This window comes from Chelonia mydas, chromosome 21, assembly GCF_015237465.2.
Source record: "Chelonia mydas isolate rCheMyd1 chromosome 21, rCheMyd1.pri.v2, whole genome shotgun sequence".
Classification (NCBI taxonomy): Eukaryota; Metazoa; Chordata; order Testudines; family Cheloniidae; genus Chelonia; species Chelonia mydas.
In genome coordinates, this window is record NC_051261.2 from 828170 (window position 1) to 853265 (window position 25096).

General features: G+C 40.4%; 1 protein-coding gene across 5 annotated transcripts in view; it reads left to right on the forward strand.

Annotated features, from left to right (window-relative positions):
* The window catches only part of CSDE1 (cold shock domain containing E1), a 53993-nt gene that overhangs the window by 8243 nt on the left and 20654 nt on the right, over positions 1-25096 (forward strand). For 3 of the 5 annotated variants that reach the window (XM_027822084.3, XM_043533330.1, XM_043533328.1), the window contains exons 3-17: positions 4306-4504; positions 5575-5684; positions 6062-6154; positions 6788-6885; positions 8191-8272; positions 9295-9423; positions 9535-9660; positions 10871-11083; positions 13608-13748; positions 13827-13985; positions 14673-14780; positions 19595-19770; positions 20680-20792; positions 23852-23971; positions 24257-24435. In XM_027822084.3, coding sequence (XP_027677885.1) covers positions 4306-4504; positions 5575-5684; positions 6062-6154; positions 6788-6885; positions 8191-8272; positions 9295-9423; positions 9535-9660; positions 10871-11083; positions 13608-13748; positions 13827-13985; positions 14673-14780; positions 19595-19770; positions 20680-20792; positions 23852-23971; positions 24257-24435 — 2046 coding nt within the window. The remainder of the gene's footprint in view (positions 1-4305; positions 4505-5574; positions 5685-6061; positions 6155-6787; positions 6886-8190; positions 8273-9294; positions 9424-9534; positions 9661-10870; positions 11084-13607; positions 13749-13826; positions 13986-14672; positions 14781-19594; positions 19771-20679; positions 20793-23851; positions 23972-24256; positions 24436-25096) is intronic. The other 2 variants (XM_037885401.1, XM_043533329.1) reach the window with 1 other exon arrangement.

Sequence of the window (25096 nt, forward strand, 5' to 3'; positions counted from 1 at the left end):
GATCATTGTAACATTTAAGGAATAAAGATATTTTGAGCATCTGTCTGAATATACCACGGTTATGGTTTTGAAGCTTCTTGTAGTTTTAGAATTTTGCCTTTGGATCTAGTGTTGTAGTGGTAAGTACGTTTGATATTATCTCCATGATATCATGTACTAGTACATTTTGGTATAGCAACTAAAATTCTTTAGGTGTTCTCTAAAGCTTGTACTACTTGCTAATGTTTAAACTGAGAATGTAACTAAGTCTTGTGTTAAGCTTTAGTTGATGTATTTCTTGATACTTGATTTGTTTTCCTGGTGTCTGTGGGGTTTCATATTTGAAACATTTTATTCAGTCATAGAAGTTATTAATGAGTTGAGAAATTGCATGAGTCTGAACAAGACTAAGGTAAAGTGGTCAGGTTTCTTAAAAGCTTTTCACTCTTGTATGGATTCATTCTTTTAACATTTAACACATTCTTTTAACACATCATTATGGCTTATCAGAAAGCTCTAAAAATTCCAGTGTAGCAGAAAAATCTCTCTTATTCTGATATAACTGAATATGAAATAAGAAAAGGAATACTTGTGGCACCTTAATTTGTTAGCCTCTAAGGTGCCACAACTACTCCTTTTCTTTCTGCGAATACAGACTAACACGGCTGCTACTCTGAAACCTGAATATGAAATGTTTCCTGTCGCTTAGGATGTCCCAAGAAAATAGGAAAAATGATTTAGAAGCAGCTTGGTGGAGTTACTCTTTTCACAGGAGAAGGAAAGTGTCCTGCCTCACATATAACTTTACTGATGCAAACTTGTTTTGTTCAGTTACAAGTTTTAATGTGATAGCAACAAAACCTGGGATAGTTAACTTGACTGTACAGAAACTGTTCATAAAACTCTATTTGCATTTTTATCTAATATTTACCATAAATGATTAGTTTTCAGTATTTTCACTTGTACCCTAGCTCCATGGAAGAACAGATCTTTCTATGACATGCTTCAAGGCTTTTTAATAAAATGCTAAATATGGCTGAAGAGAAATCAGCTGCCTAAACTAAGGCTTGTACAGTGGCCAGCAATTTTGCTACTATACCAAATGGAGAACAGTTAAAATCCAGGGCAATAGAAGGGTTCAGCTTGCTCTGGAAATTACATGAAGGACCGCATTCTGCAGGAAGTGTACCACTTGCAATTTCCAGTAAGAATAGATGAAAGTTTTCAAGTGCTCAGCACCACTCAGGATTTGTCTTTGTCTATGTTCTGCCCTCTCTGTCACAGAGAAGCTTTTATAATGAAAGATATGGAACGTTAATAAAAATGGGAAAGATGAAACACTCAAGCCGTCTTAAAATTATAGGTTCTGTCAGACTTAGCTAGTCTTTCAACTTTCAGATATTCCAATTTATGAGTAATGTATTGCTGGACACAGGATTTCTATGGAATTTAATTTGGAGGAACTCTCCACTGGCATAGATACAAAGCAAAACCCTGAACCTGTACCCATTTAAGTCCATGGGAATCTTCCCACAGGTTTCAGTGGGAGCCATATACGGTCCTCTGACAACTGTTGGTAGTGTCAGGTTCCATCTCGCTGAAGTGGTAACTACTGCTTCCATTAAACTAATCTGTTCTGCTCTCCCTTTAAAATGGGACAATAGAACACCATCTATCCTGTTCTAGTGGGGAGCATACTGTACAATGGAAGAAGTTTGAAGATGGAAGGGGCTCTGAATTGAGTTGATTTTTTAGCAACTGCTATTATAATTGTAGTTTAGAGGATTTTAATTAGTCCATGACAACATCTGTGGTAACTACCTCTGCTCTAGAGGTACTTCTATACACTTCTCCTTCCAATGTTTATCCCCTTTTAGCCTCTAGCTTTTGTGTAGCACCTGGCTATGCTCCTGCTAATTTGAGCCAACCTGTGAGGGGAAAGAAAATGGAAATGCAGGATTAGAAATGTAGCCATGTATGCTTTTCTTGAAAACAATTCAGTAAACCTGTGCAAACAACGGAAATGCGGGTTTACTGTTTCAGTGTGAAGTTCTAATTAGTTTAACCTCTTATAGGATGTGGACTTGACTAACATTGACTTGCGTGTCTTTAAAGTTGTGCTAAATATTGACTAGTTATAATATTGTACTATGTTATCACAGCTGTATGAGATGGAGAACCATTATACTGTGTCATCAGATCCTCTCCCCCCTCCTGCAGCTCCCCCTCCTTCTCTTCTTTTACCTTTCTCTTCATCTTCTACCTCATCTGGGTCTAAAAAGCAGAAGAGGACCCCCCTGTATCAGAGATCTGTAAGTCAGGGCAGCAGTCTGTACATCTATGTTTTAATAGCATGGGGAATCTTAGGGGCTAACGACTTTGCACATTCTCTCTTTTCAACTTTTCTAATATCAAACCTTTTAACAAGTTAAAGAATCAAATTCCTTCTGAGCCAGTTGGAAATCCTAGACATTTTTTTTTTCCTGTATCTGTTTCAGAAACTTTTACCACATGAAAATGTCATTCCCCGCGCCCCTTCCCCTCCGGCCCCACTTTGTTTGGGGTGTGTGTGTTTAACTGCCACTTGGTCCAAGTGTATCCTGTGGGGATGTATATTATTGACTGTGACTATTTCCTAGTGTAAGCTACCCCATCTGCCTTTAATCTTAAACTATAAAATGAGGGGTTGGGATGGATCATAAAACTAAAACAGCACTTGTGGGCTGTGTTGAAACCCTTAAATGACACTCCTTCACTTTTAAAAAGCCCGTATGTAACGTGTTCCAAGTGAAGTTCTGTTGAGAAGCAGCAAGCACAGTCCCCTCGGTTAGCAATAACTTATGCCACTACCCAAAGCATTGATGTAGTTTCTCTTTGAGAGAGTCAGAACCTGACCCTTGCAGGTATTTGATTGCCCTAGGCTTACTGTCCATTCTACTTAACAGGAAATCCACTACTGTTTTGTGGCTTAAGAAATTTACAGCCAGAGTTGTGCCACCTGCCTCGATCATTAACTTCACTCTGGTTGGCAAACACTAATATGCTCTGCTTTAACCATAGACTTGAGTACACTGAATGCCTAATCCTCTGTTCTATAGTTAAAAATATTGCCATTATACAAGCTATTCTGAAGCCTTTTAACCCTATTAATGTTAACTAGTTTTGAGTGTTACTCTGCTTGGTGCTGTGACAGATCAGAATATATAGGTATCTGAGAACAAAAAGGAAACCTGCAATCAGTTTCTTAAACAGATACATTGGAAACTGCAACAAGTGAAAACATTAAATGTAGTATCTCAAACTGCATGTTGATGGCACTTTGTCTTGACTGCTCTCTGTGAATTGCACGATGTTCATGGTTTCTTGTCATGTTAGGGCCTCCTTTTTATAATGGTTACTAATTTGGTCGTATTTTAAAACATAAATAGCACACTTCTACTTCCAAGTATCAAAGTGTTAAGAATAAGAGATTCTTATGCAGAGCAATGGGGGGCTCCCACGTTGCATATTTATAAATCTAAAGAAATAGTTCTTTAAATACATTTCAGAATTGTGTGTATCTGTAAAGAGTCTTTTATAGAGAAAAGTTAAAGGATGGTTGAATTAATCTTAACTTTTTTTTCCTTCTAATTCCATTATTATTGAATTAAGTTTTTTAAAAGCTCTGCCAAGCTCCAACCAACATTTAACTACTATGACAATCAGGTTAAAACTTTTTCACTGGTTAACTAAAACTTTAACTTTGACAATCACCAAATATATACAAACACGCTTAAATAAAATGTGGATATTTAAAAGCCTTATAAATGTTTTAGTTCCATGTGGGAAGAATCTTAATATTGCCTAATTTCCTTAATGACCTACTTCATCAGTGAAAGTAGGTCATATTTTATCTTGATGCTAATTCTAGTTTAAGACTGTCAAACATAAAGCAGTGACTATAAGAATTCTTCTATTGAGGATGCTCTTAATACAGTATTTAATTTAAAAAAAGCAAAATAACATGCCTGGGTAAATTAGAATGATATCTGACCTGATGAGCAGACTTTATTTTTGTCATCATTACAACATGTTTTTGTTAAATCTATTGGTAATAATCAAATTTAGGAAACTATCTTAGAATATCTCTAAAGTAGTTTAATTTATCATGAAGAATTGTCCAAAATTTTATTTGGCTGTTGGCCAGTTGACTTTTCATAACATTCAACAGACTCTTCACTTCATATTTATTATACTTATCATGCACTGGTGTAAGATTTTTCAAGGGTGTGAAAGAGAAACTTTGTTTTGGAATAGTTATAGCTTACCTTTCATTTCTTTAAATAGATGAGCTTTGATCCAAACCTTCTCCACAACAATGGACACAACGGGTACCCCAATGGTACTTCGGCAGCACTGCGTGAAACTGGGGTTATTGAAAAACTGCTGACCTCTTATGGATTCATTCAGTGTTCAGAACGACAAGCTAGACTGTTCTTCCACTGTTCACAGTATAATGGCAACCTGCAGGAGCTTAAAGTAGGAGGTAATAAGTCAACCAATAAGATTCTCTGCATTCTGATAGGTTTCAGAAGGGTAGCCATGTTAGTCTGTATCAGTAAAAACAACGAGGAGTCCGTGTGGCAACTTAGACTAACAAATTTATTTGTGCATAAGCTTTCATGGGATATAACCCACTTCATCAGATGCATGGAGTGGAAAATACAGTAAGCAGGAATATTCCTGTTTACTGTATTTTCCACTCCATGCATCTGCATTCTATGTTGAGTTTTTTTTAAGAATTGCAGTCTTATACTTTGTAACACAGTTCTGATACATCTAACCACCGCTACAGACATACACAGTTGCTTCTGACTGGCTAAACTGACAAATGAATTAGAAATCTCCCAGTAGAAAGGAAAACCAATGTGAGAAAATCCTCGGTAATTTAAGGCTTTTGTCTTCTGTCAGTGATGTTGTTTTATGGCTACCTTTGAGAAGGAGTCATGCTGGGACAAACTTAAGTGGTAGGGATAGGGAAACTATATACAAAAAGCAATACATCTGCCTACTTTCCCCTGTTTGTGAGTCCATAGGCTACGTTATTCCCAGAAGTACTCCATTAATTTCAGTGGAGTTACACTAGGGATAGATGACCTTATTTCAGTAGGGAGACATTATTCCCCTACAGTTCTGCTTGATCTGGCAGTAAAGATTAAAAACAGAATTTCACGACATGTCTATCATGGAACCTGATGTCATTTAGTATTGAGTCAGCTGAAGGTATTAAAATTAGGTTGGAAGTGGCAAGACTTTAAAACACAGATCATTAGCAAAAGGGTAGAATAAACTTAATGATTATTATCAGGAGAAACTTCCACAAGCAAAATGGCCTCCAACAGCAGTAAAGGTTCCTTGTGTTCAGACAGCAGAGTGTAGAGCTAATAAATGTCGTTACCTTACGCATGTTTCTCCTTTTCCCTCCCTTTCCATTACTTTTTTTCTTTGTCCTTTTGTTCTCTGCTTATTTTTTTGATATATTTTTTTTTAAAAATAGACAATGTGAATATGGCGCTTGAGAGTCCTGTGTCGTCATTGTGGTTTTGATTCTTGCAGATGATGTTGAATTTGAAGTATCTTCTGATCGCCGAACTGGAAAACCCATTGCTGTTAAATTGGTGAAGATAAAACCAGAAATTTTACCTGAAGAGCGAATAAATGGACAAGTTAGTTGCTCAGATGTCTAATTTCTATATGCAAATAATTTATATCCATTTTACTCTAATACAAAAGGACAAATCCCATTTTTGCACGCATAATCTTAGTTGCATAAATTTTTCAATTAAATTGAAATTGTTTTTTATCTGACTTTGGCAAAAATATGAAGATTCAGTTTGGGCTTTTATTTAACCCCAAACACTTCTTACAGTCAGCAGAAGTACTGTGAGTTTGAAACTTTGCAGCATGGCATCCTCTTGTGGATTACATTTAAAGTGCATCCCTGAGTGTGTAGTAGAGGATATTAAAGTTCAGTTTGTATTGCACAGTGCTGCTCCTGAAATGATTAGCAATGGATTTTTTTTTTTTTTTTTTTGACTGGTAGGTTGTGTGCGCTGTTCCTCACAATTTAGAGAGTAAATCTCCAGCTGCCCCGGGTCAGAGTCCAACAGGGAGTGTATGCTACGAACGTAATGGGGTAAAACTCATGTATTTTACTTAAACTTTTGAGTGACCAACCAGTGTGATCTGTACACAGGAAAAAAAATAAAAATTGGCACTTGTTTTTGAAGTAGACAGTTTAAACTGCAGTTGTCACCCAGTCTTAATTTTTCTCGAAGAACTACAACCACTAATTACCACAAATATAGAAACCTCTGTTGACTTCCATATGTTTTTTTACAACTTACTCTGCCATAATACCTTTGTTAAAGAATTTAATGTAGAACTAAATACCTAGTTATAGATTCTTACTAGTTATGATTATGATTTAATGTCAGTTAATATTAACAACTAACTGTTCATAGGATCTTTATTTTCTTGAACTTAACGCTTTTACCCTTTGGAAATCAACTTAAATGTAATGGTAATACTGTGTACAAACCTTTCAACTCCTCAAGTTGCTGGGTATGGACTCAGCAAAACCACGAGCACCAAGGAACCAAAACGTTCTCGCATGCAACGTTTTCACAATTTCCAGCTTTTCACAAATGTTGAAATAGTGTAACTTGAAATGGAAAATAATTATTAAATTCCACATTGACATTTAATCTTGTTTAAGGCAAGGCTGCGTTTTGCAAATAGAGTAATGCTAGTGAACCTTAATTTGCAGGAAGTGTTTTACCTGACTTACACCCCTGAGGATGTTGATGGAAATGTACAGCTGGAAACTGGAGATAAAATAAACTTTGTAATTGATACAAATAAACAGTAAGTTGATACTTCTATTTCCTTATTACACACCGAATTAACAATGTGGTGTGATGGTTCAGAAACGCTGGGCTGGAAGGGACGTTGAGAAGTCATGTGCACTTAGGCAAGACCAAGTAAACCTCGACCATCCCTGACAGGTGTTTGTCCAAACTGTTTTTTAAAAACCTCCAATGATGGGGATTCCACAACCTATCTTGGAATGCTATTACGGAGCTTAATTACTCTTATAGTTAGTAAGATTTTCATAATATCTCACCTAAACTTTCCTCAATCTAGACTAAACCCATTACTACTTGTCCGCCCTTCAGTGTACATGGAGAACAACTGATCACAGTCCTCTTTGTATCACCCCTTAACGTATATCTGAAGACTGTTATCGGGTCCTCCCTCAGTCTTCTTTTCTCAAAACTAAACATGCCTGGTTTTTTACTTTTTCCTCATAGGTCAGGTTTTCTAAACCTTTGATCGCTTTTGTTGCTGTCCTCAGGACTCTTTCCAATTTGTGCACATGTATCCTGATGTGACACCCAGAACTGGACACAGTACTCCAGATGAGGCCTCACCAGTGCTGAGCAGAGTGGGATAATTACCTCGTGTCTGTCTTATGACACTCATGTTAATAAATGCCAGAATATTAGCCATTTTTGAAACTGTATCACATTTACGCTGTTTGATTTCCCCTCCGCCCCTAATTTCCAGGTTCTTCTCACCAATACTACTGTATAGCCAGTTATTCCCCATTTTGTAGTTTTGCATTTGATTTTTTTTGTATCCTTCCTAAATGTAGTACTTGGCTTTATCTGTATTCAGTTTCATCTGATTAAATTCAGACCAATTCTCCAATATATCGTAGAAGCTAGTGCTTACACACAAGATTTAGAAATCAAAACTTGTTTACCAGAATTCCTGAAACTGTCTTTTTGATTGTGTTGGCCAAAGGTGCCGTATGTCTGATGCAATTACTTTTATCAAGTTTAAAAATAATTGCATCTCTTATATTTAGTTCTGTAAAGAACTGTCAAATCTCAAACATAAGTCTAGCATTTCTTGCTTTAGTTCAAAGATCTTAAATTGCAAATGGGTGTATATTTAAAGCAAGAAAAGATTAGCTAAATAGACCTTTACTTAAAAGATTTTTAGTTTTATTTGGCAAGAGTAGCATGTTCTAGTTTCCTCTACCTTGCCCTGTCAAATAGCAAATAAGAAAGCTGCATTAAATCTGATATGCTTATGAAATTTGTCTCATTATTATGAGGCACTGCTTAGGTCCACTTTGTCATCGTAGTCTACCCTTTTTCCTAGTACTGGTGCTGTAAGTGCTCGTAACATTATGCTATTGAAAAAGAAACAAGCCCGCTGTCAAGGAGTAGTTTGTGCCATGAAGGTAAGTAGGATTTACTCTTAACTTAGCTGTTTGAAAGGCGCAGTATATGTATATGCTCTGCGTAGTAAAGGTTGGGCACAGAAGGCACTTAAACACTTCAGGACTTGATCCATTAACAGTTTTTTAACACAGTTACTCTTGACTATTTCTTTTCTTTAAGATGGCTGTAGTAATGTTTTTTTTCCCATTATATGTGTCTTAAGTTTCAAAAAAATCTTTATACAAATGGTTCAGTAGCTGTAGATCAGCGTTTCTCAAATGACACCACCAGGAGCTCTTCTTGTGGTCACAGCCTCCTGGGCTGTTTTTGGGGGAGGAGGGACTAGAAGCCCCTCCCTGTTGCTCCTGGATGCACTGCCTTGGTGTTGGTTGCTGGGGCCACCAGCAGTGGTTGAGCCCTGCTCCCCCTGTGGAGACACCTTGGGCACAATGGTGGAGGACCAGGCAACCGGTGAGTTCCCCACCTTCCCAGGGGTGATGGGGTTTAGGCTTCAGCCCTGGGGTGGTGGGGCAGAGGGAAGGCAGGCTCTGGCCACAGGGCTTCAGGCTCCAGCACCCCCCCATCTCCCCGCACCACCCCCGCTGCCTCCCCCGACCCTCCCATCCAGGGCTTGATTTGTTCCCAGGCTTGACAGGGCTGAGTAAGTCAGCTGTGAAAAGCAATACTTGTATGCTTGTTAATATCACTTTTCACAACGGAATTACTAGCTAGCAATCATTTAAATTACAATGATTTGGATGTTTATATGCGCATATTTATTTTTCCTAAAGTAAATTAAGTATTTTAAGAGTGTGAGAGCGGCCACCAGCAAGAGTTGGTGGCTGCACTCTGAGGCCACCAGAAATTTGTCCTGAGAACCCCTGCTGTAGATCATCTGGGGGCACACTTAGTCTGCAACATTTTATTTGGCTTTTTCTCATTGCTTGGTTTTATCTGAGGACTTTACTTTTTATCAGAGTTCAAAGTAAAGCTATTGTCTTGGTGTTTTAGACAGTTTGCTAAACATTGTATGTTCTCTTAGGAGGCTTTTGGATTCATTGAAAGGGGCGATGTCGTAAAGGAGATATTCTTTCACTATAGTGAATTTAAAGGTGACTTAGAAGCCTTACAGCCTGGTGATGATGTGGAGTTTACAATCAAAGACAGAAATGTAAGATCAAATTCAGTAAAATTGAAGACAAGATTCAAATACATATAAAAACTGACAGTCTTCTGGTAATTTATACCTCTTACCTTGTTTTGATTTACTTTCTGCTCATAGGGTAAAGAAGTCGCAACAGATGTAAGACTACTGCCTCAAGGAACTGTTATTTTTGAAGATATCAGCATTGAACATTTTGATGGGACTGTAACCAAAGTAATCCCAAAAGTACCCAACAAAAATCAGGTAAATCTAAATATTTCTTAGAGGTCATCTTCCCAACATTTGCATGTCTGAAATAGAAGAAAGGTGTTCATCTAGTCCAAATTGTATTGTGCTGCTCTTACATTTCAGCACAAATGCTGAAACATGAAGATACTGCTGTAGAGTGGTATGAGAGGGTTTTATCTCCAGCAGCACAGTTTAGATTCTAGCATCTTAGCCCCATAACATTATTCAAAGTAAAATTATTACATTATAGATGTTGTTACTAAAAAATCACTACTTGTATCTGTAGTGGCTGCTACCAATGGGGAAGGTTAAAGAGCAAGTGTTAAGCTGACTCCACATTTTTATGTGAATGGTAAAAACAATCATCTGAATGTAAAGAACTGTTGTGGAAATGTGAACTAAAGGGACACGGGTGGGGGGAGAATCCTGCCTTTTAAAAGGACGGAGACAGATCTTTTCATCTGCTGCTGGGTTGAAAAGTTTGGGGGTTGGGGTTTTGTTTTTGTTTTTTTTCTTGAGGATTGTTGTGGGTGATAACTCAGACAACATCCAAGGTCCTAAATGCAGACATTGTTTGATGTTTCTTTTGAGGAAAGCCTAATAGGTGTACCTCACCTTTCAGAACAGTTTGTGTTACTGTATCCCTGTTTCTTCAAGAAAATACTCTATCGTAGAAGTAAAAAGAAAAGGAGTACTTGTGGCACCTTAGAGACTAACCAGTTTATTTGAGCATGAGCTTTCGTGAGCTACAGCTCACTTCATCCGATGCATAGCATCGGATCTATCGTAGAAGGTATCTGTTTCCTATGATTGTCTTGAGGCTCAAGGGGCTCCTACATTAGACATACTACCCCATCTGCGAGTCAGAAGACTGAATATAGAAACAGGTTGACACTTTTATTCAACAAGTGCTTGAAAACGTTAATGAGTTCTGTTTTGGGGCAACCGCTGAAGTCTTATTAGTTTTATGTAGGAGGCAGGCAGCATGGGCCACTGAATTGCTGTAACCCTGGGTAGGTCACTTAACCTGTCTTAGTGTTCCCATATGTAAAATCTGAGGTCTGAAGTCCTATGTAGTAATATACTGATACTTACAGGAAAACTCAAAGACCAATTCATAGTCAGTTGAAGTACAACTAACGAATTTCTTTCAAGGCTCAGTTTAGAGTCTGGAAGGAATAGCTGGTTCATCAAAAATTTCTCTTCCTTTCTACGGGGCCACCAGAATGACCCATTGCCCGGACGCATCAAAGTTGACTTTGTGATTCCTAAGGAACTTCCATTTGGAGACAAAGATACAAAATCCAAGGTGACGCTACTGGAAGGTGACCATGTTAGATTCAACATTTCTACAGATCGACGTGACAAATTGGAACGAGCCACCAATATTGAAGTTCTTCACAATACTTTTCAGTTTACTAGTGAAGCTAGAGAAATGGCAAGTATCTTTTTAAAAAAAAAAAAAAAAAATAGATCTTTGTATATAGGCATGTACTTGGGGGCGGGGAGAGGTATGATGGCTTAATCAGGATTGTTCTGAGGGTTTTTTGTTTTAAGTTGATATATTCTAATGCATCTCTTGACATCTTCACTGAAAACTACTCTGAAGAAAAATGCTTTCCCTTTAGTAGTAGTAGTTTACATTTAACACAGTACTGTACTGTATTTGCTTTTTTCCTCTACTGCTTCCTGTGTACTTCTGGTTCCAAATGATGTGTGGTTGACTAGTCAGTTCATAATGCTGAGGTTTTACTGTATTTTAAATTAAGGCTTCCTGTTAGCCAACTTTTAAATCAATCCACTCACCCTGAGGTTCAGACTCTGAAAACTGATGTTAACCCCAATTGTTCCTCTCTAAATCCACATAAGAACTTGTTAGCTGTTCAGACTGTGCGTGCCCTCTGCTTCTAGTCTAAGAATCAAACATAAAAAAATCCATGTTTGCTCCAATTCACAGTGGAATTCATAGAGCTGTTTTGGATGCAAAGTCTCTGACAGCATGCTTGCCAAGGGATAGATTCCCAAAGCTTAAGATAAAAGCTGCTGCAGGATCTACTTGACCGCTGCATAAGGTTCCTCCTAAGTCTTCCTGCACATGTGACACCTTCAGTATGGTGTGATGGAAAGCTGGTTAAAAGACTTCATTTTTTTTCTTCACAGGACAGCTTGTGCTTCTTAGTGATTTCAGGAGCTCAGACTCTGTGGTGGACAACACCAAATAATGTGCTGAGGGGGATGCCTTTCATCCCTATAAACAGTTGAAAAGGAATTAACTGCGATTTCAGCATAATTTGGGGAAGTTGCTTGGGCCACCATATAATTCAGCATCTCAAATCCAACCATACACCATAAAATATACTTAACTCTAGGTGATCTGCCTTAAGAACTTTTTCTTCTGCTGTAAGTCCTGACATGCATTTTCCATATATTATAGAAGTGGGCAAGGAGGAGCTTGCCCTTGGTATCCATTTTAAGAAGTGGTTTGGGTAGCATTTTTACTTACTCAGCAAAGACCTGGAACTAATTGACTTAGAAAAAATATTTGCTGCTAAATAGCTCACTCTTTGGTCATACTGTTTGAGTAGCTGGATGACAACTGGCACTCATGAAAGTGTTCACAAATGGTGCATGTTTCCTGAAATTCTTCCCAGATCTGGATTACTCACCATTGGCCTGTTAGTCTCTTTTCTAGTAATGGAGCGAAAATGATACCATGTGACCAGTTGCATGCTGTTTATTGCAGAGAGTGGATAGTTGTAATGAACAATTCACAAAGTATTCAAGGTCTGAACTTAGTCCAAACTATTTGGCAGAAATCAGGAATTACTCACATACAGAAAGACCTAAATTACTTGTGTTCAAATACTGTTTGACAAGTTCAAGCAAAGAGAATACCTTGGGTGCCTTCCTGAGCTGAAAATGCAATGTTGAATATGAAGTCTCTCAAAGAGATTGATGTTTGTCTTCAAATTTCTCCTTTGTAAAAATGAGGTATTTTGAGTTCCTACTTTCTGTTAGAGACGGCGGGGAACTAGTCTCTTATGGGATGGTTTTTCTTCCCAGCTACATACTAAACTCCAACTTCGGTTTCTCAGTTTTGCTAGCATCAAACCTTCAGTTCTTCCGCCAGTTCAGGTGGAGATCCTGTCGCAAGGCAGGTTCTTCACTAAGATCAAATATTTCTGGAAGCTGGGATCAAGGCATTAGTCATGAGGTCAGATACTGATTGCGAATGAGAAAATAAACTAATCTTTCTAGGCAGCCATAAATCTTTCACAAGAGAAGCATATGCTTTAAAGATGAAAATATAATCTTTGGTTTCAGTCAAACGTTCCAGACTTTCCCTGAGTTCTCTTAGGGTCGCTTGGTAGCTGTATCTGCATACAACTGTGGTTGTGCATGAATCCTCTGCAATAGTACATCCTATTAAGTTCTTACAAGGACTACTGACCCTTCCTTACTTGAGTCTTAGGACTTCTGTCCAGTGCTTGCAGAGCTTAGAGGCAGGTTTTGAGCCTTGGGGTGATGTGTCTTGGAAATTTGGAATTACTTTTTTCCTTTGGACCACCCTCTAAGAATTGTTACTGCTAGTTTCCCACAATGGGATCTATATCAGCAATTCTGAAAAGGAGAAAGATGCTTCTTTATACTGTAACTCTTCTAGGGGTTGCATATAAAGATACATACTTACACTCGTCTCCCTTTTCAGAGACTTTGAAATGCAAAAGAAACTGGGTTGGACCCATTTTGCATCTCCTCTTGTCCCTGGGGTTGCGTACTGTGGTCTACAAGGGAGCACGTGCGTGTACCAGCAGTCATTCTTACAAGGCTCTGGTCATGTGCTAAGGATATTATACATCCCACAAGTGCAGCTCTGTGCAGACAGACATCTTAAAAACTCTAATTACTTTTCACTGGCTGCAGCAGCTGACAGGGTGTCCTGTATCTTTGTGTGTCCCCAGGGTGTGATTGCAGCAATGAGAGATGGCTTTGGTTTCATTAAATGTGTTGATCGGGATGCCCGCATGTTCTTTCACTTCAGTGAAATTCTGGATGGAAACCAGCTCCACATTTCAGATGAAGTAGAGTTTACTGTGGTTCCTGTGAGTAAAATTACAACTTTTTAAATACTAATAGAAGTATTGTGTTCATTTTAAAGTACTGTGGGTCTTGTTTTCCAGGATATGCTGTCTGCCCAAAGAAATCATGCTATAAGGATTAAGAAGCTTCCTAAGGGCACGGTTTCATTCCACAGCCAGTCAGATCACCGCTTTGTGGGCACTATAGAAAAAGAAGCCACTTCTGCCAAAGCCACTAGCCCAAATAAAAGCAAAGAGAAGGTAATGCTGTTTCTCTAGGTGTGCATTAGCTATTTAGTTTTCTGCCTTGAACTGAGGATACACTTTTTTATAAAATGTATTTAACTTAATTTCTGGAAATATTTGCCTAGTCATGAGTGACTGTACTGCATGGCTAATGGTAAAAGTCAGCTAAACAGCTGGTATTTGGCTGGAGCAGAATAATAGAAATGCAACTTCTGGCTCTCAGAAGGGATGTAGTAGTTGAAAACATTCGTTCCAGTCTTGTGTGGAATAATTGTCTTCAGAGCCTTGTGGGAAACTTCTCCTTTGTTAGTGGCTTGCCAAGTTGTGTGAATTTGCCAAAACACAGGCTAGAGGTAGAGTAGGCATATCCGTGCCTCCAAGTGTTTAAATTGTACCATCAAAAGTGACAGTGCTCACTACTTAAGTTTCAGCTAAATGCCTATTTGAAATAGTGGCACACACCATTTCAAAAACGTTGTATAGGTAAACCATGTTTAACTGACAGGAATAGTCCCAAATTTTATACTATTTTCAGGTTCTGAAGTATGTCTGCCATTTGGTTATTGCCTTTACTGACTACTGGACAGCTATTGTGTAAAACAGATGTTACATAAACTGCATTTGTATTGACTCAGGCACTTAAAAAGCATGCATCTACCAATTAGTCTCTGCTTTATAATGAATCTTGTTATTTCTCTTTAGGAAGCTGAAGAGGGAATAATCGCGTATGATGATTGTGGAGAGAAACTGACTGTTTCTTATCAGGCCAAGGATGTGGAAGGATCTACTAACCCTCAGATAGGAGATAAGGCAATATAACTAAGTTCCCAAAATATATGTGATCTTTCTGTGAGCTACAAATTGTGACCTTTTGCTTTACCCAGCTATTGCGGTCAAAGACTAGTTCAGAAAGGAGTAAAGAATAATGTATGAACTGTTTTTTCCTCTTTCCCTTTCCCATTTTGGTATTCAGTACACTTCTTCAACCAGGCCTGGTGAATAGCCTTCCTCTCTCTCCCTCCTTCTCTTCTCTCCCCTCCACCCCCCTTGCCAATTATACAGAAGATATTTCTGAAGCTCTTGAGGTGTGCCTCATCTAAGAGTTGTACATTGCTTTACTGGTAATTACTTATATGGCATCATATAGGTAAAGGGTTCTCAAATGGTAAGAGATTGTTCCTGAAGACCTTAGACTGAATTAGTATAATATGCATGGGAAAATTGTCTGCATGTTTTCCTGTGAGGACTGTCCAAGAGGATGTATGAAAAAACTTTAAGCAAAGTGGATTTGAAGGAAGGGGAGAATGCTTGTTCATGGTGTGTGGGAGGCTATTCTTATTGTGGGTGATGATATAAAATGCATAAAGTAGGCAGAGGGACCAATGAGAAGATCTGGAAGGAAACCCAGATAGAGTGGTTGGTCTTCTGATGGCATACCATGAAAATACTATTTGTTCAAGCTAATAACCCCCTTCCTCCCCACAAGACCTAAACTGAAATGGACTGTGTTGTGACACTCAAGCTTCTTGAGGATGGAGACAACTGTAGGACAGAAAGGTGAACTATAGGGAAATTATACCTTGTATGTGGGTACGAGAATTGATAACAGCATGCTACATGGTTAGTCTACCTTTAGCAATAGCTGCTTACTGCTCACCTGCTGCTTCACATGGAGTAAGGGAAGTCTAAGGGGAACCTATTGAAGTAGATATGAGTGTAATGGGTAGATGTTTAAGTGCATTGTTGAGGACTGCTCTTCAAACAGCAAAGGTCTGTAGCGCTTAGCGTCCGTGGCCACACTATACAACTGTATTCCAGGTGTCTAAAGGCTTGACAGGGTTAGTACTGATCCGGTGCAACCAAGTTAATGATGGACAATCATGTGGCCGCCTCCAGACCATGGCCAGGTAATTTCTTCTCCTGAGCTCAAGTCCAGTCTTGAGGGCTGAATGTGTGGGACTTTCTCTGAAGCAGGCTATATGGTGAAAAAGTGCCAGACAGTTGTGACAGATGATGACTTCAGTCTTCTGAAGGCCTGTTCTCAGTGGGATTCTGTCCCTAGAGGGTGTGTGAAGGCAGGACAGGATTAGGATGATCAATAGATGGCTCAGGCAGTGGTGCTAAAAGGGGGTTTGGGAATGTCTGACCACTGGGAAGCATTCCTGGACAGAAGACTGTTCTTATGGGATGGACTCCACCTCAGTAATGAGGGAAATGGACTTCTGGGATGGAGGTTGGCACAACTTATTAAAAGCTTTAAAATAGGAGTTCAGGATAGATGGTTGGGAGATGCTAATATTGAGAGGGAGGAAAATCAACTCAGATAAAACAGTAATGGGGAAAGGAACAGAGGGTAAGCAAATGGATAACAAGAAGAAATGACAGTAACAGGTGGGCAGTACTGGCAGTAAAATGACTGTGTGTAATTGGACGGGGAATATGGTTGAAGCGAAGAAGAAAGAATTAAGGTGTCTGTACACCAATGCAAGGAGCCTGGGTAACAAAACGGAGGAACTAGAACTACTGGTGCAGGAATTGAAACCTGATGATATAGGGATAATGGAAACATGGTGGAATAGTAGTCATGGCTAAAATATAGGAATTGAAGGGTATGTGCTGTTCAGAAAAAGGCAAGGGTGGTAGTGTAGCATAGCTTATTAATGATGAGTTAAACTAAAGAAATGTAGAAGTGATGGAATGGATATAATGGAAACTGGGTCAAAATCACTTGGGAGAACAGAGGCTCTACTGGGATAGTGCTTGTGCGTAACCATTTTAGGGTTAGTACTGGTAAGTCTTGAGGACCTCACAAGAACTGGTTATAGAGGACAAACTTGGTTCGAGTGATTGTGAGTTAATTCAGTTTTAAGTGGAAGGATAAACAAGAATAGGTCTCCAACCAGGGTCCTTGATTCTGAAAGGGCAAACTAAAAAAATTAAGGGAATAGGAAAGTGGAGTCGATTTTTAAAGAACTCAAGGATCTGGATGTTGGAGGAGGCTTGAAATTAGTTTCTGCAACTTAAAGTATTGAAAGCCTGCATCCCAAGTAAGTAGGAAAAAATCTGTAGGGATGGATTGCAGGTCAAACTGGATGGAAAAAGCATCTGAAACAAGTTACTATGAGAAAGCAGAATGGATGGCTCAACAAGGAATGCTACCTCTTGGAAGCCTTAAAGTATAGGGGAAAAGGTGAGAACTGCTAAAAGCAGAGCAGATTTGGACCTTGGAAAGGAAATTAAAACTGATAGTAAAAGATTCTTTATCCACACTTTAAAAAGAAAAACAAAGAAATGGGAGTGCTAAGCGTTGAGGGTGGGGTGCAGATCATAGATCTAGGTTTGGACCAACACCTAAACAAATACTTTGCCTCAGTTTTTAACAGGGATAGTGAGGAGCTTGGGGGCAGTGGCAGGGTAACTAATGGGGAATAAGGATAAGGAAGAAGAAATTACCACATTTGAGGTGGAAGCCAAACTCAAACACTTAATGGGACCATATCCACAGGCCTGGATAATCTCCATCCAGGAATATTAGAGGAACTGGCACATGAAATTGCAAGTCCAGTAGCAAGAATTTCTAGCAAATCTGTAAACTCAGGGATTGTTCCCAAATGATTGGAGAATTTCAAATATGGTGTCTATATTTTAATAGGAAAAAAGTGATCTGGGAAACTACAGGCCCGTTAATTTGACCTCAGTTGTATGTAAGGTGATAGAACAAATTTTGAAAGGGTAGTTGAAGACATAGGGGTAAACAGTAATTGGGATAAAATACAACATGGTTTTACAAAGATGAACCTGAGCTTTCTGTGAGAAAATAACTGATTCTTTTTTTAGAAAAAGGAAATGCAGCAGATCTAATCTGTGTGGATTTTAGTAAAGCATTTGATACAGTGCCACATGGAAAGTTATTAGTTAAATTTGAGAAGATGGGGATTAATGCAAGAATCAAAAGGTAGGTAAGAAACTGTTTAAAGGAGAGGCTACAACGGGTCATCCTGAAAGGTGAACTGCCAGGCTGAAGGGAGGTTACTAATGTAGTTCCTCAAGGATCAGTCTTGGGACCAGTCCTTAACATTTTAATTAATGACTTAGGCATATAAAGTGGGAGCGTGTTGTTAATTTGCAGGTGACACAAAGTTGGGAAGTGTTGCCAATACAGAAGAGGACTGGAATATCCTACAAGAAGATTTGGACAACTTTGAAAACTGGAGTAATAGAAATGGGAAAAAATTTAATGGTGCAAACTGTAGGGTCATGCACCCTGGGATGAACAACAAGAATTTATAGTAAAAACTGGGAATCAGTTGGACACAACAGAGGAGGAAGACCTGGGTGAATTGGTTGATCACAAGATGACTGAGCCATCAACATGATGCAGCTGCGGGGGGGCAGATTATGCAGGCCTAGGATGCATCAGGCAAAGTATTTCCAATCGAGATAGGGAAGTGTTGTTACCATTATGCAAAGCACTGGTGAGACTTCATCTGGAATATTGTGCAATTCTGGTCTCCCGTGTTTAAGAAAGATCAATTCAAATTGGAACAGGTACAGAGAAGGTCTACTAGGATCAGGCAAATGGAAGAACCCAGAGGAGACTAAGGAGTTTGTCTTGTTTAGCCTAACAAAACAAAGGATGAGGGGAAATATGCTTGCTATCTATAAATGAGGGTTAAATACTGGGGAAGGAGAGGAGTTATTTACGTTGAGGGCTAATGTTGGCACAAGAAGAAATGGATGTAAACTGGCCAACAAGTTCAGGCTCGAAATTAGGTGATGGATTCTAACCATCGAAGGAGTGTGGTTTTGAACAGCCTTTTAAGGTGGGTAGTTGCAAAAAACAACTTGTTTTAAGACTGAGTTTGATAAGTTTATGGAGGGGGTGATGTGATTGCCTAAAGTGACATGGCCCATCTGTGACTGTTAGTAAATATCTCCAACAGCTTGAGATGGAGAGAGCTGAGTTACTACAGAGAATTCTTTCCCTGGTGGGTTTTACCCTCATGCTCAGAGTCTAACCAATTGCCATATCAGGGGTTATGGAAGGAATTTTTTTCCCCAGGTCAGATTGGTCACCTTTCTCTGCAGCATTGTGTCACTTGCTGCTTTGAACTAGAGTAAATGGTGTATTTTCTGTAACTGGAAGTCATCAGTAACTCACCAAGAAGTTATGGGCCTCCTGCAGAAGTGAATGGTTCAGGCTCTTTGGCCTGCAATATATACAGAAGGTCAGACTGGATGATCATGATTCTGGCCTTAAAGTCTGAGTAATACATACCCATTGCTGATAAAAATCAAACCATCTTATGCATAGTAGTCACTGCTGGCAAAACATAGGAAATGCTTCCAGCTTCCTGAGGTCTTCTATAAGCAGTGTCCATGTTTCTGATCTGTATAAGATCAGAAATGCAAAGGTTTTATAAATCCATCCATTTGTATTGTGGCCAGTTATTTTAGTTTATTCATTTATTGTGTGATGTTATAACTTCACCTTTTTTGGGTGAAGAGCAGTGGCTGGAGTAATACTGCTTTCTCTCTTCCTCCCCAGGGTGCAGACATTTCATTAACCATTCTAATAAAATAAATACGAAACTTACTTTTTTTTTCTTCATTTTGACAAACAGGTTGAATTCAGTGTTTGTGAAGTGAAGAGAACAGGTTTGCAGACAGCAGTTTCTGTCAGAATGCTTGGTCGCAACTACAACTCCAAGAGGCTTGTGGGGTATGTGGCAACCCTGAAAGATAACTTTGGATTTATTGAAACGGCCAATCATGATAAGGAGATCTTCTTCCATTACAGGTGAGTGACTCCCTTTTATATTGCTGAGTGTTAATCTGTTTTCTACACACCATGTGCATAAGTTCAAGTATCTGAGAAACTTCTAATTAACCACTTCCATAGGGCTGCTGCAGGCTTTGCTGTTTAACATCCTATATCTTAAGTATTCAGAGACTGTGTCGTAGACTAGTAGTATAACTACAGCTAGAGGAATGTACTTTTTTAGAGCTTCATTGGTGGTGGATTATGCAGGTTGAGACTCCTGGTGCAAAGGTATGCTTTCAGTATTCTCTGAGAGGACTTCCCTTAGGAGTAATGGGGATGACCGACTCCTTTTCTGAATTAGTCTTAACTGCCTGCTAGCAGGCAAAGACACTCTGGCAAGCATATGTAATGGTAAGGAACCAATATCCTACATCAGGTAAGTTGCTCAGCAGAGAACTTGGAAATTGATCGGAGATGCAGTCCTGACTTCTAATGAGCTGGGAAACTCTTGGGATTTGGAACAGTCCTTTCGTTTAACACGGGTATATTTAAGGGATGCTCAGTTTTGGCCTATCCTTCATGCAGGATTTAATGCATTATCTTAACAGTTGCTGGTTCAGACTAAATCTTATTATCCATGCCCTGGACTTGGATTACTGACCGTGACCTGCTTCATGGGAAGCATAATTTATTTCACTCTGTTCCAATAGCCAAATTGATTACTGTAAACTTCTTGTATGAAGAGGAAAAAATGGCTATTGGGTAGATTTAAATCTGTAAAGATTGAGCAAAACGCTTTTATCCAAATTGTAAGGTCTTGTAGTAATGAAATTGGTGAGCCTGCTGAAGCGTAAAGGTTCTGTCCCTTCCACTTTGTTGCTGGGTGAGTGGCTTTGTTGATGAGCATGTAACTAAAGCAAAACGTGCATAACTTCTCCCATGCAGTGAATTCTCTGGTGATGTCGATAGCCTGGAACTTGGGGACATGGTGGAATACAGCTTATCAAAAGGCAAAGGAAATAAAGTCAGTGCAGAAAAGGTGAACAAAACACATGCAGGTAAACTATGTTCAGTAACTTCTCTCTTAGCAAAAGGGCACTTGCAATTTTGTAGGGAGTTCTGGGTTAATGGACAAAGGCTGGCAGTGTATTGCTTGGAACTCTAGTCTAAAGTACATCTGGAACACGATTACAGAAAGTGTGATAATGGTGTACAGCAGACCAGAATTGGTCTGGTCACTTTAGGACTTCTGAAGGACATCTCCCCTCTTCTTAGGAAGAGCCCTTTGAGAGCTGCTTACTGTGTCAGGAGAGGTGGGAGCTAATCAAGCAAGAACAGTCTGTAGACAGCAACAGCTCAAAGATAGTGGCTCTTACCTGATTCCAGCTTCTAGAGCACGCTGCCTGAGTTGTATCAGAATTGGATTATTCTTGTCTACCAAATACTGACAGCATGCTTGTGACTGTACAAGACAATTGACTACCCGTTATGAAAAGCTGAGTCTAGGAGGGGCATAGAAAGTTGATTGTGTGAGGCCCCGAGGAAGAGTCGCTTAGGTAACTTTCCTCAAACTTTCAATTCTGTTCATTTGTTTTGGGGGCTGATTCCTAACAAAAATAGGTCTCTTGGGGATTTGAGGAAAGGGTTGTTGCCCTGGTATCTGGGGACTGGGAGGGAATTCAGTGCATAGAAGATATCTATAGAGAGAAAATGATCAGCAAGGAATAGAAGATCGGGGTGGAAAAAAACATGGGGGTAAGAGGTCATGGTTGGGTTAAGCAGAAGGAAGAATATACTTTACAAAAGAGCCTTGAGAAATGTCATATTGCCTCTATATAAATCCATGGTACACCCATATCTTGAATATTGCATGCAGAAATGGTTGCCCCATCTCAAAAAAGATATATTGGAATTTGGAAAAGGGCAACAAAAGTTATTAGGGGTATGGAATGGCTTCTGTATGAGGGGAGATTAATAAGACTGGGACTTTGCAGCTTGGAAAAGAGATGACTAAGGGGGGATATGATGTCTTTAAAATTTTACTCCTGGGGGAATTCTGTGCCACTGTGCATGCACAGAATTTATCCCCTGCAGATTTCTTTGCTTCCCTGGAAAAAAAAAGGACTGTCTGACAGGGAAGCCACAAGAGTGGTCACGTGACCCTCCCGGGCAGTACGTTTCAGGTGCCCAGGGCCGCTGGCAGAGAGGTAAATCACTGTGGGGCACGGGGCAGGACTGGAGAAGACCCGGCAGGTGACTCCTACCCTGTGCCGGGCTCAGCTGCTAGTCCCGGCTGGTCTGTGGGGACTGGACTTCCTTTTCCCCCTGCACAGCATCCGGGGCTGTGTCAGACCCCCCTCCCAGATTTCTCCCCTGGCTATAGGAAGCTCTGCAAATCCCCAACCCACCCCCCGCACTTTCTGCACCCATCGCTTCTCAGGGGGAGCTGCTCCCCCATCAACCCAACATCTGGGCATCCAAACTCCCTTGCACCCAGAACCCCCTTGATGAGCCCCACCCCAATGAGCCACCTGTGCCCAGATCCCCACTGTACTGAGCCCCAACCAGCTGCACCTGGATCCCCACCCCACTGAGCCCTGCACACCTAGACCCCCTGCCAAGTTCTATCCCTCCCACACCCAAACACATCCCCTGCTGAACCCCAACCACCTTCTCCTGGGCCGCCCTGCAGAGTCCCATTACCATTGCTCCCAGAACCACCACCACCGCCCCCCGCCCCCCCCAACAAGCCCCTGTGCATCCAGATCACCCCTGCACCTGGATCCCCCACTGAGCCATTCCCGCCCAGATTAACCCACACAGAGTCCCCTCAACCCACACCTGGATCCCCTCACTCTAAGCTCCTTCACACTTGGATCCTACCTTGCTGAGCCTGCCTGCCTGCCCATCCACACCTGGTGCACTTGACACAAAAGGTCAGGGCCCTGGGGTGTTTCTGGGGCAGGCCCAGTCCTTGCGCTGCATCAGGGTTGGGTGCAGCCTTACCGCTGTGTCCCGGAGGGGGAGGCTGCATAGTGATCTCCCACCTCTGTGCAGCCAGTGGCCTGGGGTCCCCAATGCCATGCTGGAGCCTCCACATTTATTTGACAAATAAAATTTGCAGAATTTTAAAATACTGTGCGCAGAGCTTTTATACTTTGGGGGGCGGAGGGGCAGAATTTTTAACTTTTTGCCGCAGAATGGCCTCAGGAGTAATAAAATGACGACTGGAGCGGAGAAAGTAAATAAGGAAGTGTTATTTACTACTTCTCATAACACAAGAACTAGGGGTCACCAAATGAAATTAATAGGCAGCAGGTTTAAAACAAACAAAAGGAAGTGTTTTTTCACACAATGCAGAGTCAGCCTGTGGAACTCTTTGCCACGGGATGTTGTGAAGGCCAAGGCTATAACAGGGTTCAAAAAAGAACTAGATGAGTTCATGGAGGATAGGTCCATCAATGGCATCCCTAACCTCTATGCTAGAAGCTGGGAATGGGCAACAGGGACTGGATCATTTTCTGTTCATTGCCTCTGGGGCACCTGGCGTTGGCCACTGTCGGCAGACAGGATACTGGGCTAGACGGACTTTTGGTCTGACCCAGTCTGGCCATTCTTATGGTCTTTACTCCCGACATACTAAGTGTACATAAATCAAGTGCACCAGAAAAGGGAGCTGTTGTCGAGTAGTCTTTGCTCTTTTCGGAAGTATTTACAAAGAAAACGATGAAATGCCAGTTCAGACATCAGTGTCTGCAAAGCTTTAAGTGTAGTGATGCTGTGGCAACATCAGATTCCTGTCTTCTACAATGGGAGTGATCAGAATGGCTCAGGATGCTCTAATCCACTCAGCCTTCCTGAATAGGCTGCCATGGGGTAGAATGAGAATCCTTTGACTCTTTGGTTTGCTATCCAGTTTCTAGAAGCTTCTGGGTTCTTGATTAACAATTGCCCATCCCTCTGCTAGATTCTGTGTGTCTCGGGTATTGTGCTGAATATAGAAACTTACAGTAATACTGCAGTGTTACCAAATGGTCCCAATCAGGGGTAAAGGTCTCATTGGGTTAGGCTCCCAAATTATGTAATCTAAACAGTGTGTACTGTCTTTGTTTTACAGTGAATGGTGCCACTGAGGAAGCTGATCCAACTGTCTACACGGGTAAAGTAATTCGCCCCCTGCGGAGTGTAGATCCCACACAGACTGAATACCAGGGAATGATTGAGGTCATGGAGGATGGTAAGCAGAAACAAACCTGACTCAGCACTTCCCTGCATTAAAGTGCCAACATACTGTGTGTAAAGTTGAGATTACTTTTAATGAGTCTGTTCAGCTCACACTTGGTATAGTTTGACAATGAGCTTTGGCCGTAGATTAAACTATAAACTAGCAACTTACGTAAACTTTTAATTCAAGTTTCTAGCTAGAAAAAACATTGTGTCCAATGCAGAAACACTTCAAAATACTTCCTCATGAAGGAACAGAAATAGATCTTAAACAGTGTTTTCATTCCCTCTTTGCTAGGGGAGATGAAAGGAGAGGTCTATCCATTTGGAATTGTGGGGATGGCAAACAAGGGTGATTGCCTGCAAAAGGGGGAGACAGTCAAGTTCCAGCTCTGCGTCCTTGGTCAGAATGAACAGACGATGGCTTGTCACATTACTCCTTTCCGCAGAGCCACTGTGGAATGTGTGAAAGATCAGGTTAGTGGATACTTCCTTGAGACAAGAGTGTTCACATAATCATAGAAATGCGGGGGTGGAAAGGGCCTTGAGAGGTCATTAAGTCCAGCCCCCACATTGAGGCAAGACTCAGTAAACCTAGACCATCCTTAACAGATGTTTGTCCTATCTATTCTTAAATCTCCAATGATGGGGATTCCACAGCCTCCCTTGGAAGCTTCCCAGTCAACAAATTCCAGAACTTAATTATAAGGGTAGTTAATTTTGTATTAGGAAAGACTTCCTAACTACTATATGAGTAACCATCTGATGGTTCTAACTTGTGTAGCTCTGAAATACTGGGACTTGAATTTTGAAGGAAAACAGAGTTACACAGAAACTTTTGTTCTGTTATCCCGTGTGCCCAGTCACAGTCCCCTGTGTCGGAGTCCTGGGAGCTCACATTGTTCAGCCTCAGTAGGCATGCGGCAATTCTCTAAAAAGGGCCATATTTTTTTAGTTTGATGTACTCACACTACACACCCACATCATATATCATTTGAAAGCTTATTTTGGGTACGTTTAGATGAGGTAATATGTGGAGCTGTTAAGTGGTGCCATAAGCCTCTGGGCAAGATGAAACAACGGTACCCAAAATGAGTGACTTTGTGCACAGTTCCAGAAACACTCCAGCATGATGGAT